Genomic DNA, 13754 nt, shown 5'->3' with positions numbered 1-13754 from the left:
GTCTGTGGTCTTTTATTTCTGTCTTCCCTGTGGGTGGGCGTGTTCCAGTGAGGAACTCCTGGCGAAATTAGTCTCGAGACGCAGCCAGACCTAATCTACTGCTCCCACCTCCGCAGCCGTTTCTCCCCCTCGCCTGCAAGTGCCACGAGGCTGGTCCCCATCCCGGGGCGGTCGGGCCTGCCTGCTCGGGAGCTGACTTGCCTTCCTTCCTGCAGCAGGGCCAAACGGAGGGACGCTCCGGGCACGTCCACGCGTGGCTGCCCACGCTGCCCTTTCTCCTGCTTTGCTCACGTGGCCTAGACGAGCGTCGAGCCCTGTCGGGACCGTCTCAGAGAGAGCCGCAGCAGTTCCTCCTGTCCCGTCGGGCGTTCCTGAGCGCCCCTCTGCAGCCCCGGGTGGCCGCGTGCCCTCGCCCCTCAGCAGCAGCCTCTCCTGCTTCCCTGTGGCTCTGGGGCCTCCGCCCTTGGGGCCCCAGGCTGTGTTCGCAGGCGCGTGCGAGAAAGGGAGTCCTGGCCGGTGCCCTTTTCCCAGGCTGGAGCTGGTTTCTGCAAACTTACGGCCCTCGAAGGTAATTCACCTTGATTAAGAGACGGGTCATCGTTAGAGCCCAAAAGTTGGATTTCCACGGGATGGCAGCTAACAAGCTCTCCGCTGGCTTTGTATATCGCTTCTTCGCTTCTTCTTCCCAGGGCCTACGTCCGTCCGTGCTCCTACTTTCAAAAAGGCGCAGACAAAGGCAGGCCAGAGGGCCCCTCTGTGTGCTGTCCTGGTGGCACGCCATCTCCGCCGCGGGGTGATTGGACGGAGCGGATGCCAGGGGCTTTGTCAAAGTGCTTTTCCTGCCCAGGGTATTAGCGGCCGGCTGGGCGGGTGAGCCAGCTTCCTTCCCAGATCTGCTGCCTCCCCGGCTTGAAAGGCCGTGGGCTACAAATGAAGTTCCTTATTCACTCCCAGGTCAAAGGTCGCCTCTGGTGGCAGTCCTTTCCCATAGAGTGGGAGCATCTAATAGACTTCTAATCAGGATCAGAAAGGTCAGCTTGGCTGATGCGCTTTCCGAGCAGCTCGGGCTCTGGTGGGGCTGCAAGTTGCCCTGTCCTTGACGGAGTGACGTGCCCAGCCACGTGGGCTCCAGAGGAGAGGGTCTTAAGGATTATCTCGGCTGCTCTTCAGAGCTCACGGGGGGCGTTTGAGGACACGCACTTGGACCAATCTTCCGAAAAAAAGAAATGTGTTTTTAAAATCCAGGAAAGGTATCTTGGTATTGTTATTTTATTTATTTATTTATTTATTTAGCTTTTTGGGTCACACCCGGCGATGCACAGGGGTTACTCCTGGCTCTGCACTCAGGCATTACTCCTGGCAGTGCTCAGGGGACCATATGGGATGCTGGGAATCGAACCTGGGTCGGCTTCGTGCAAGGCAAACGCCCTACCCGCTGTGCTATCACTCCAGCCCCTCTTGGTATTGTTATTTCACGGAAAGAACTGACCCTGACTGGGAGAAAGGTGTAGATGAGGCTGGTCGGAACTGTCCACAAGCCCAAGATGAAATGTGGTGTGTTTGGGAGGACTTTCCGTGCTAAAGGTCGCGTGGGCCCTCCCACTGTGTCTTATCCCTGAAGTCACGTAGCCTTGCCGGGGCAGGTCAGGTGGCTGTGCCCTGCGGAGGAAGCTGCTAGAGAAGCTGCCGTGTTCATTCTGCCAAGTGCGATTTTCTCTGGATGACTTGCTCCCTGCTTGTGTGTGTGTGTGCTGTGCTCACTGTCTTCCTGGAGGAGGCGGTGGAGGGCGGCACGGGGTGGGGCTGGAAGCGGCCTGTGCGCGTGCAGCAGCATGCCTTCCCCTGCACCCCCGAGGCAGTCCCAGAGATGGCACTCGCAGGGCACCCAGTCTGTCTAGGGTCAGTGTTCCATTTGAGGCGAACTCTAAAGCCTCCAGGATGTGGAGACCAGTTGAGGACCACTAACTCCGGCTGCATCATAGTTGCCATATTTTCCCACCACCAGAGACGAAATAGTTTCCGTAACATGGAATGTGGGAAAGACTCCCACCCTTAGTGCAGGCTGACCATGCAGTCGCCTGTCTCGGGCTATTTGTGGTGAATAAGCAAGAGTATTTTTAAACGCCTTGGAATAAAAAAGAAAAAGCCAGGGCCTTAAAAGTTGTTGACAAATAGTTCCTGAAGTCGGATTTAGAAACCTCTAAACAATGGCTAAAGTGCTCTGATTATTTTCTTCGGGGTGGTGGGGAGGGACGCCCACCTGGTGGTGTTCAGAGCTTACTACTTGGTCCTGCTCTCAGGGACCACTGCTGGCAGTGCTTGGGGGGACCATATTGGGGCTGGGGATCGAACTGGGGTCGGCCACATGGTCAAGGACCCCGCTTGCTCTCCTGTCTCTGGCCCTGGATCAAACCTGCATCTGATGTGGCTTCTTGATGCAGTTTTTACTAAGAGGACTCAAGGATTCGTAGCTCTGAGACCAGTTCCCACAGCGCCGTGGAGAGGCGCCCAGAGCCTGTGCGCTGCTTTAGTTCTCCACAGAGCTCGTCACGGCTGGAGAAACATCCCTGGTCTGAACAGACACTGCGGTTCTCTGAGACGGAGCGGCCGAGCACTGACGGTTCCCGCTGCCCCTCCGTGGACAGGGATGGAGGGCCTCTTGCGGGGACAGTGAGGGCCAGGGCTGCCGCCTCTCAGGGGCTGTCAGATGCCTGAGGAGACGTCATGACCCTTTACAAGGACTTCTCAAATACCTGGGGAATAGTTCTGAAAAGCAAAGTCCATTCAGCCTAATACGCCCTGGATTTGAGGGGTGGAGGAAGCAAGTTTCAGCCCGAGCTGGCGGTTCTGTGTGAGGGTGACGGCACTTGCACCTGGAGATGTTCCGGAGCCCGAATGACGCTGACTAAACTGCAACTGGCCCCGGGGGAGGCCTGGACCCCTAACTCGCCCCTGGACTCGCTCTCTGGTCCACGTGGTGGTTTTTGAAGAATGGCACATTTGTATTTCCTTAACTACTGGCAATAGAGGAAAACTCATTTGTTTTTATTTAGTTTGGGTTTAGGGCCACACCTGGTGGGGCTTGGGGGACCATGTGGGGTGCCGAGGATGGAACCTGGGTCGCCTGCAGGTAAGGCAGGTGCCCTCCCCGCTGCACTCTCTCCAGCCCTGCAGGTACAGCTGCGTCCCCCGCATGCTGGGTCTCACACGGCAGGGCTGGTACTGCAGAGGAGCGACGCTCTGGCCTGGGTGTTGGTGCTGATGGCTCCTAGGGGCACTCGTGTTGATGCTCAGGGGTTATTCCTGGCTCTGTACTCAGGAATTACCCCCTGGAGGTGCTGGGGGGACCATGTGGGATGCCGGGGATTGAACCCGGGTCGGCCACATGCAAGGCAAAACACCTTACCTGCTGTGCTATCGCTCGGACCCCAGAACTAACTACTGGCTGAGCTTTATGATGGGCTTTAGATGACGTACTGTTACCCTCTGTCACTGAGAAAATCCAGAACCACGTGAGATGGAACATCTCCACTGGGAATGTTTATTGCGGAAGGAACCAGGAACATTCGAATTTCAGACGGGAAAAGTATCTAATTGCTATTTTGACTAGCATTTCTAGCCTTGTGCTTTTGTTTTGGGGGCCACATCTGGCAGTGCTCAGATGAAAACTGGGACAGCCTCGTGCAAGGCAAACGCCCCACCTGGTACTTGAAAATTTGCCTTCTTGCCAGAACTTAATGACATAAAGCCATCTAGGTTGAAAGTGCTAAGACAATGTGCCCTGGGCTAAGTCAGCAGTGTCTGAGGGACCCCTTGGTTCCACGTGCACCCCCGCCCTTTGAGCCATCTGCCCGGGCCCTGCAATAGAAGTCTCACCTCAGGCCTGTACCCCGAAATCCTGCAGGCCTTTTGAATGTTATCAACGTAAGCACTAATTGTGTTCATTCCCGTAAGAGACTGCCACGAAGCTGACCTCACGCCCGCCCTGCCCCTCGAAGAGCCCTCGCCCGAGCCACCGCTGTGCTACAGATCAAGGTCAAAGTCAGTATTAGAAATGTTATACTTTATTGAGCAACTAATCTACCCTCTCATGTTGACGAACGACAGGAAGAACAGAAGAAATCTAGGATGTTAAATGTGTACGCCACCGTTAAAAATGTTTTAACAACTTTCACGGAACTGGTGAGGCAATTATAATATACCCGCAAGTATATATAGTAATGATACATTCTTGTTCAAACAAGAAGCGATTTCACTCGGGAGTCTGAAGTGAATTTATTCACACTGATTGTGCCCTCGACTTTAGGCAAGTTTTGGCTTCTGGCGCTTCCTTTCTCTGATATTCAAGTTTGGAAACAGTGACGCGCCCTGGGGAGGCCGGAGGAGGTGAAGCGGGAAGCACAGCACAGCCTGCGCCGGACGGGGGCGGGGCTGCACCTTTGTCCTTGCAGTGAAATTCCTTCTAGAGACTCAGCTAAGAAGACAGACTCTTTTGTTTTGTTTTTTTGTTTTTGGTATAACAAGCATTTTTGCTACTAAGAGAAATGTAGAAGTGAAGACGTCTCCAGGTGAAGCTACTGCCGACAATTCCAGACCAGTCCCAAAGTGAAGAGGAGACACTTCTGCAGAGCCGTTGTGACCAGTCACGAGGCCAGAGACGTGTGGAGGGGACCGTGACCTTAAACGAAGACCGTGTCCGCTCACGGGAGCATTACACTTCTCCACCGAGAGACACGAGAATTCGGGGCGCGGCGGAGAGCGGTTTCTAAGGTAACAGCACTGGGATCCCCTCTGCCACCGTCGCCCTCAGCGTGTCCCGATCCACCGTCAGCTACCGATGAGGAAACGAAAGAGTGACAGGCCGGTGCGGCTCCCGGCCTGGCTGCACCCTCATCTTCTGTCTGCAGAGTGCAGCGCCAGAACTAAAACAAGGATCTCCGAGTGCCGAGAGCAGCCGGAGTCCTCAGGAAATGTCCAGATGTCCCTTAGACAGAGCACCAGCCCCCGGCGAGAACCCCAGTGGGGCGTCCTTTGCTCCCGAGTCCTGCCAGAACTTATTTAATGGGTGCTCAGGGGTGGTTTTCGGCTTTTACTCTTCTTCCTCTTCCTCCTCTTCATCGTCATCTTCATCGTGGCAGTGAGTGATTTCCTGGGGGGCCAGTGGGAAGAGGTTGGGAGGTTTGATCTCGCTGATCGACCGTGTCAACTGGTGCCTCTTGTAGTCGGTGTCCTTGAAATCCACCGACGTGCGGTTGCGGGTGGCCAGCGGCGACTCCATCTCGTTGATGTCCACGTGCGTGTGCTCCACTGTTGACTCATGCGGCATCTAGGGCGGAGTCAGAGGTCAGGGGGTCATGGAGCGCCAAGCCAGAGGCCTAAGCGCGCCCTGAACTTGGGCTGTCTGGCCTGGCCTGTCACCCCGGCCTTGAAACAGAGCAGCTAACCTGACGCAGGGGCTGTGTGCACTAGAAACGAGCGATTCGACTCCTGCCACCCCACGAACTGGTCACACACGGAGCCTTTTTGGTTTCGGATTATACCCGGCGATACCCAGGGGACCATACGGGGTGCCAGGGATGGAATTCAGGCAAGCACCCTGCCGCTGTCCTATCACTCTGGCCCTGAGCATCGCACCTGAGAGTGCCTGAGGTCGTCACTCACAGCTGCCTGCACTCACCAAGACGTGCGCGGCCCGGAAGAGGTAGCTGAACGGGTAGTAGAGCAGATTGATGAAGGACGCCGCGTACAGGTCGGCGTAGCGCATCACCTGGCTGGCGAAGAGCGTCTGCCGGGAGCCACTGCGGAACAGGCTCCCCATCATGCCGTAGCACATGTCCATGTCGTGCGTCACTTTCTGAAACAAGAAGCAACCTCAGCTCACCAGCAAACCCTGCCTGCACCCCTGCTCTGGGAGAGGCTCTGAAGGAACCAGGATGTGAGGCGTGAAACCGTCTCGAGCCCGTTCAAGTACCTTGATGCGTCTCTGAATGGAGCTGATGTCTGGGCGCTCGTTGCTGCTGCTGTCGAGGTGCCTGGAGACAAAGGGAAGTGATTAACGGCCCCCGTTCCGCTGCGGGGTTCCCGGACAGCAGACAGTGAAGGAAGCGTAGATTGCAACTTACTTGTAGAGTTCAGCCAAGAAGATGTCCAAGCTCTGAAGTTCTTCAAAAAGCGCTGTGTAGGGTTTGGAAGAAAAGGAAAATGTTAGGATTAAATAAAAAGTGCCCAGTCTGTCCCGGCTGCTGGGCCGGGGGGTGCACTGAGACAGTCTGCAGCAGGTCCGTGCCCCTGTCCTCTTTAACCTGCCTTTCCTCTGCCTACGAGCTGCTTCTGAACCCACACACCCTGTTCTCGCGCTTAAAGTTCCATTTTCAGATAAACTGAGAATCGGGTGACTTGTCCAGAGTGGCAGAGGTCAAGAAATAAGAACCAAATCAGCAAGATGCCTAAACCAGTAGAGCATACGTAATGGCAACAGCCAGCAGGCCACGTGCTTTCTACGTGTTCTACCTTTTCTCTAGCTGGGCCCCCCCACACACCCCAAAAGTCAGTCCTATCCTCTGTCACTCACTTTCCTTACTACCTTTGGGAGAACTGACAACCGTTCGCTACGTCTCACCCCGGGATGAGGTAGGTTCCTCATCCCTCACACTTGAAGAAGGCGAAGGTAAAGGCGGGCCAGAGAGACAGCACAAGGGCTAGGGTGCAGGCAGCCAAACCCAACTCCATCCCGGGCCCCCGAGCACTGCCTGGGAGCGTCTCAGGGCCCTGCCCGGAGCACGCTGCTAGTACAGAGTCCGAGTCATGGGCCAGGGAGCACTAATCACACGGGGCAGATCGGGCTAGGACGGGCGAGAGAACGTCCACGTTAAAGCATCTTTCAGTAGCGAGATCTCCCTCCGTACTCGGAGCACTGTGTCTCTGCCCAGAGAGAGCGATCTGGCTCCATTCCCTACTTCTCAGAGAAGGGCTGGCGGGAGCCGAGCATCCCGGCCTGGGTCCCCTCCCTGGCACCCCCCACTCCGATCCCAGCATTGAATTCCTGGCCCAATCAGCCAAGTATAGCCAGGAGTGGTACCTGGACCCCCTGAACACCACTTGGTGGTCTCGCCACCCCAATTTGCAAAAAGCACCAGAAGGTAATGAAACTTAAGGCCATCAAGGCCATCCTGTCCATACAGGAGCTACAAGCTCGGGTAAGGGGCTTTAGCAGCCATGGCTGGAGAAAATGGGCCACAGCAGAAGGGGTAGTTTTCAGTTTAGCTGCTTCTGTAACTGAACCCTGGGTAGTGCCATTCTATACTCAACTTCACAGAGATTCACGAAGGTGAACAAGACAGACTGTCATTATTCCTACCAAGCCTCGACTTCAGTTAACTAGCGAGCTATATGAGCAGGTGCAGTCTGGCATCAATACCCCTGCCCCCCTCATCCCCCCCCCCACCCCGCACAAAGGACGGGTCCTCAAACTCTGCCAACACGCATGCAGAAAACGGCTCCTTACAGCTCTTGTCAGTCCAGACGTGCAGCTCCTGTGCAAGTTCAGGAATCACCAGGAAAGTTCGCCAGCCTTGCCGTTTCTTTGATTTTAAAATGTCCCCGAAAATGTGGTCTCCAATGTACAAAATGTCCTTGCCCTTGGCTCCCAACAGATCACAGATGGTATCAGAGGAACCTGAAACAACGGGGCAGACAGTGAAAATCAAAATCCCTCTGCAGTAAAGATCAATGTTCCAAGTGCCACATCATCAAACTGTGCCCATTTCAACCTGAGCATCTACAACCCTCCAAGTACCCCCACCGTTTCTGATCTGCCATCAGGCTGGCTGTGTTCAACTGTTTTCTGCTCCAAAAAAGTGTGCATCTGTGCCCACGGGGGCACCTCAAGAACCCTCTGGGCCTCTTGAGAGCCACCCCCAAATGATTCCAAGTCTCTGAGAAAAAAGCCTCAAGTAAAAAATTAAGTGTTCTTTCCTGCGCCCTCTTCAGGTGGACCTGGGGCTTTTGGAGGCGACACAGAAATGTAAAATGAGTCTCCACAGGACCCAGAGAGAAGATGGCACAAATTCCTCCCTGAATCCTGTAGCTGAAAAGAAAACAATCATTTCAGCCCAAAGCAATGAATCATTAGGACACACTGGAGGCCAGAGATACGGTAAAGGGGCAGGGAACCTGCTGCGTGCAGCCAACCCCAGGTCAACCCTTAGTACAATATGGCCCCTGAGCACCGTCTGGACAGCACCAAAACAAAACATCAGGACATACTGTCACCGTCTCTCTTTTTTGGTGTTTGGGCCACACCCAGCGATGCTCAGGGGTTACTCCTGGCTCTGCACTCAGGAATTATTCCTGGCGGTGCCCAGGTGACCATATGCGATGCCGGAGATCGAACCCAGGTCAGATGTGTGCAAGGCAAGAGCCCGACCCACTGAACTAACACTCCAGCTCCCCTCACCTCAAATTCACTTCTCCCTACTGCATCAGTAACTACCGAAATATTTGCCTTCAGTAGATAAGCAAAGAATACACTCACGCTGTGTCAGGAGAACAAAGCCTTTTTATACCAAATACAGGGAAGCCTGGGGGCGGAGAAACAGTACAGGGGTTGAGGTCGTCGTGCAACCAGCCCAGCCGGATTCCGGCACTGCCGGGTGCTGTCCTGGAGGCCCTCAGACGAGAGCCACCAAACAGCGGCTCCCGGGCCCCCTGAGCCCCAAACCAATGAACAAATGAAAAATGCAAAAACGTAAAGAATAAAGGAAAGTCTAGGACTCACCTCCCGAGTAGACGATGCCGTGCTGTAAGGGGCCTGTATAGGTACCAATTTTCAACTTGCCAGTTTTCTGGGGGAAGAAATGATGGTCTTTGTATGTGTCATTCTCTCACGATCTCCACCCAAAGGGCTGACTAGGCAGCCAAATGCACAGCAACTTTGAGTTCTCACTCTTTTAAACTGGGTGCAGATACACAGACCAGAACTTGGATTAATTTCCAAGGAAAGACGTGGCCAAGAAGTCAGAAACGCCTGTTTTCCCAGGAGAGTGGGAGCGGGGGAGGGAGAAGCCTGGTGGGCAGTGTCCTGCAGACGCCGCCCCTCTGACTTACAGTGTCCACCTGCCGCAGCACCGTGCCCTCTCCGAAAAAGAGTGGTTTCCGTGCATCCACCAGGATCAGGTCAAAGTAGGACTGCCACGGCCGATGGGAGCTCCCGGGCTGACGGGGAACCAGCAAAAGGCAAACATCACTCAGAGTCCATCTCATTCAGATGCAATGAACATAGAAATACTACTAAGTGTAGCCAAAGATCTCACCATTTTATCTAAAACACGCTACCTTATAAATAAACCATAAATAAAACAATAACAACTAAACCCTACATTTAACAACGTCTATCGGTGAAAATTTAAGTCGACAACTAGTAAACCCCACATTGAACATCTATTTATTAGCTGAAAATCATTTGCTTCCATCCATTATTAGCCTCACTGCGATTTAAAATATGAAAGCTTGGATCTAGAGACAGTACAGCGGGGAGGGGTTTGCCCTGCACACGGCCGGCCCAGGTCCCATCCCCAGCATCCCATATAGTCCCCTGAGCACTGCCAGGAGTAATTCCGGAGTGCAAAATCAGGAATTACACCAGAGTGTAACCCCTGAGCATTGCCAGGTGTGACGCAGAAATATGAAAGCTCACACTTTGAAATGGGCCGGGGAAAGATGCAAACCTACACTCGGGAGACCCATCGAGGAAGGGGCTGCACACCAACGAGAACGGCCAGGAGGATCGTGTTTGTCCTAGCGGGAAACCAGACTGGGTGTGTCCTCAGCACAACGGCCCTATGTGAAACACGGCCCACACCTCTCTCTGCCTAACTAATGTCTAGTTAGGCATTCGTTTTTTAAGGTCATGCTGAAGAGCTTTGCACGGTGCTTCTGGGTGAGCTCCGAGCAGGATTTCTGGGGTTTGTTCCGAGGGACAGAACTGAACTTCCCAGGGATGTAACTGTCTCAGAGACTAACGCCAGGTGCAGCCACACTGCAGCTGTGAAGATCCTCGAAAAATAAATGCTGACTCTTCTCAACGCAAAACTCAGCAACAGTTAACAGCAGACTACAGATATTGTCAAGAACCTACTCATTTTCTGTTTTAGTGAGGTATCTTCCTCAACCCAAAAATCTCTTTGCCACATAAGTATAACAGTTCTGCTTAGACTTTCTTGGTCCTAAAGTTATTCTAGACCCATCTTACTAAATGCTGAATGAGTATCACCCTCCTGTCTGTGGACTCAGTATCCAGATTGCTACTGACTCCTGATTTACTTCTAATTTTAACAAAGATTTCTATATGGTTCCTGACCTGTTTCTTACCCTCAATATTCCAGGATAATTTAAGTGTATTCAACATTATTAAAGCAATGGTTTATTACGTTATGTGTAGTACCTTGGGGCCGTGTGGAAAATCAAACAGGTAAGTCATAATTTTCTGGAGGAAAAAAAACAACAACGTTAAGGTCCATATATTTGCAAAAGACATGTAACATCTAAAGAAGGTTTTCTTTTTTTGTAAAATGTCTGTTTCAAAACCATACTCTTTATATTTTCTAAAGTTTATGAAATCATGTCAGAAGGTCATGCTTCATCCTAATTAACAATCATTCCTGCACTCCCAGAGGACAGGCTTCGAGAAGACAGCTGGGGACAGAAATAGTCCAGGACAAGGTGTGCCCTGCATGTGGCCAACCCGATGCCTGGGCACCACCAGGAGTAACTCCTGAGCACAGACGGTACAAGACCCTGAGCACTGCTGGGTGTGGGCCCAAAAGCAAGTTAAAAGATATTTTTGCATTGGATTTATCCATATGTCCCTATTTAACTCTCGAGGAACCTGACAAGTCCTATGGAAGAGCTGAGTGCCTCGGTTCCACTGCAGGTCCAGACCAGGTCAGTCAAGGCTTCATAAGACGCTTTGGAGGCCAGAAACAAACCAGGAATTCAGGCGCTCGCCTTGCCTGGGGCCCACCCCAGTTCAAATCCCCAGCAACACATACTGGCCCGAGCTCATCAGGAGTGACCCTGAACAGGGAAAGCCCCCTGAGGATGGCCAGGGATGGCCCAAATCCCCTGACCCCCTCCCATACCGTACCCCAACCAAATGGCTGACTGACTCCAAATAATGGATTTCTAGATCGAGATTTTAATACGGAAAAGCAGAGAGGGGCCAGAGCGGTAGTACAGTGGGGAGGGCATTCGCCATGCACGGGGCTAACCCGATTCCGATCCCCAGCATCCCATAGAGTCCCCAGAGCACCACAAGGAGTAATTCCTGAGTGCAGAGCCAGGAGTAGCCCATGAGCATTGCCCTGGGTGTGACCCAAAAAGAAAGGAAGGAAAGAAAGGAAGAAAGAAGGAAAGAGAGAAAGGAAGGAAGAGAGGGAGGGAGGGTGGGAGGGTGGGAGGGAGAGACTGCCAAGCTTCTGGCTAGTACTCTAAACTTGTTAATGCATTTAACAAAAGTCCTGTTAACTCTTTTAACTAAAGTAAAGTGAGGTTAAGAATCAGCTTCTCTCTATGCTACACCCGCGGCATGACCACGTTTCAGAGATCAAAGGCGGCCGGTCTCCATGGCGGAGAATCAAAGCCCCTGCACCACTGCGCCAACTGTGATCCCAGAATTAAAAATATCTATCTTCAGGATGCTATGATGATTACTCTGGTGTCATCTTTATCCTCCATTATTTGCTGCTTTTCTTTTCACTCTGAAACGGCAAAATGAAGCTGCTCCCCTCCCCTCCGATCCTCTCCTCAATAAACAACTCCCCTTCTCATTAACGCCTCAAAAGACAAAACTATTTCCCCTACACAAATAAACAGACATCAAGAGCAAGCACTTACATCTGTATACTTATAATCACTGTTGGTGGCAAGAAATACCTTCCCGACTTCCTTCATGCGGCTCAGAAGCAAAGGCAGCTTTCCCTGAAACATAATTATTACGGTGAGTAAGACGCTCCAGCACAAGTACTTCGCCATAAACAGCGGAGTGACTACGTTACAGTGTAACCGCTCCCCCGACACTGCCCGCAGATCGGAACGCTGGACTGATGTCCACTGGGAGAGAGGCAGGGAAGCCCTCAGGGTTGCGATGCTTGTTTGGTTTCAGACTTGTAGGGAGCCAGAGCACATGGAGCAAAGATGGCGCCGACATCCGGCTGCCCTAGGTGGTAAAACAAAGTAAAGATGGCGCCGACTCCGGCTGCCCTAGGTAATAAATAACCTCCAGAGCGCGGGCCCTGGCATCGCCCCCCATGGGGTGATTGGAAGGCAGCCAACTGGCGAGCAACACGTCAGAAGTGAGGGGTCTTCTCTATAAAAAGGGTATCGCTCTGAGGGTCGGGGCCTTCCTCCCCCATTTGTGTAAGTGTGGAGATCTCCAATAAACTGCTGCAGAAGGACCCTCAACCGGTGTCGTCTCTCTTTGCTGGCAAAGGGAAACTGCGACAACGCGATTAACAACTGGTGCCGAAACCCGGGACGCCGGGTAAGTTTCATTCGCACCTTGGGGAAGGCCCCTTCGTTCCGAAGGGAGGGTTCAGAACTGCAGCACGGGATGCCTCGGAGAGGCAGACTATAAGTCTGTCAGAAACCGAGGGGTGCCTCGGAGAGGCAGACTATAAGTCTGTCAGAAACCGAGGGGTGACTCGGAGAGGCAGACTACAAGTCTGTCAGAAACCGAGGGGTGACTCGGAGAGGCAGACTATAAGTCTGTCAGAAACCGAGGGGTGACTCGGAGAGGCAGACTACAAGTCTGTCAGAAACCGAGGGGTGACTCGGAGAGGCAGACTATAAGTCTGTCAGAAACCGAGGGGTGGCTCGGAGAGGCAGACTACGGCCTGATTTCGTTGCCAGAGGTATGCCTGAGACCTAGGGGGTGGCAGCATTCCTTGTCCTCTTTCTGAGTATTGTGCTTTTGTTCTGCTTCTGCTGTTGGGACGCTGCCGCCGCACGTCAGCCTGACGTAGATAAGCAGCCGTGCTTGGCGGACTGAGGGCTCGGGAATACGGTCCCAACCATCATGGGGACCGTGCAATCTGTGCAGGAGACGCTTAACGATCTCCTCCGTCAGAGGGACATTCGTATTGCCCGCCGGACACTGCACAGTTTTGTTAAGGAAGTAGACCGTGTTGCTCCATGGTATGCGGTCTCCGGGTCCCTTACCCTCCGTTGTTGGAACAAGCTAGGGAAGGACCTAGATGCAGAACATAAGAAGGGCACGTTAAGAAATGGCACTAAGGCTATATGGAAGATGGTCAAAAACTGTTTAGAGGATGAGGCTTGTTCCCTGGTCGTCAGTGAGACTCGGCAAATTTTAGAAAAGGTCCAGGATAGTCTGTCAGAAACCGAGCGGTCGGAAAGATTAAGCGCGCATGAAAGGGTACCCGGGATTAAGAAAAAAAAAAAAAAAAAAAAAAAAAAAAAATTGCCCGATGATAGAGGCAAGGGCGAGGGAAGGGGGAGGGGAAAGTCCTCACCCCTCGCATTTGTAACAAAGGAAAAAGGACCGCCCGGAGGGGGCGAGAATGAGACGGGAGAGGAGGAGGCCACACCTCCCCCCACAGTTTGCGTACTTGCAACAAAGGAAAAAAGACCGCCCGGAGAGGGCGAGAATGAGGCGGGAGAGGAGAAGGCCACACCTCCCCCCACAGTTTACACAACTTGCTCTAGGCCGGGTGGGCCAAGGAAAATCTATCCCTGGG

General features: G+C 53.0%; 1 protein-coding gene across 7 annotated transcripts in view; it reads right to left on the bottom strand.

Annotated features, from left to right (window-relative positions):
• Positions 1-4046: 4046 nt before the first annotated feature.
• The window catches only part of NT5C2 (5'-nucleotidase, cytosolic II), a 147080-nt gene continuing 137372 nt past the window's right edge, over positions 4047-13754 (bottom strand). For all 7 annotated transcript variants that reach the window (XM_055119545.1, XM_055119547.1, XM_055119546.1 and 4 more), the window contains 9 exons: positions 11893-11976; positions 10442-10483; positions 9106-9213; positions 8777-8843; positions 7505-7675; positions 6123-6174; positions 5972-6032; positions 5678-5854; positions 4047-5326 (listed from right to left, as the gene is read on the bottom strand). In XM_055119545.1, coding sequence (XP_054975520.1) covers positions 5090-5326; positions 5678-5854; positions 5972-6032; positions 6123-6174; positions 7505-7675; positions 8777-8843; positions 9106-9213; positions 10442-10483; positions 11893-11976 — 999 coding nt within the window. In that variant the 3' untranslated portion in view covers positions 4047-5089. The remainder of the gene's footprint in view (positions 5327-5677; positions 5855-5971; positions 6033-6122; positions 6175-7504; positions 7676-8776; positions 8844-9105; positions 9214-10441; positions 10484-11892; positions 11977-13754) is intronic.

The sequence above is a fragment of the Sorex araneus genome, chromosome 11, assembly GCF_027595985.1.
Source record: "Sorex araneus isolate mSorAra2 chromosome 11, mSorAra2.pri, whole genome shotgun sequence".
NCBI classification, from domain to species: Eukaryota; Metazoa; Chordata; class Mammalia; order Eulipotyphla; family Soricidae; genus Sorex; species Sorex araneus.
This window is presented reverse-complemented; position numbering and strand designations above follow the sequence as displayed.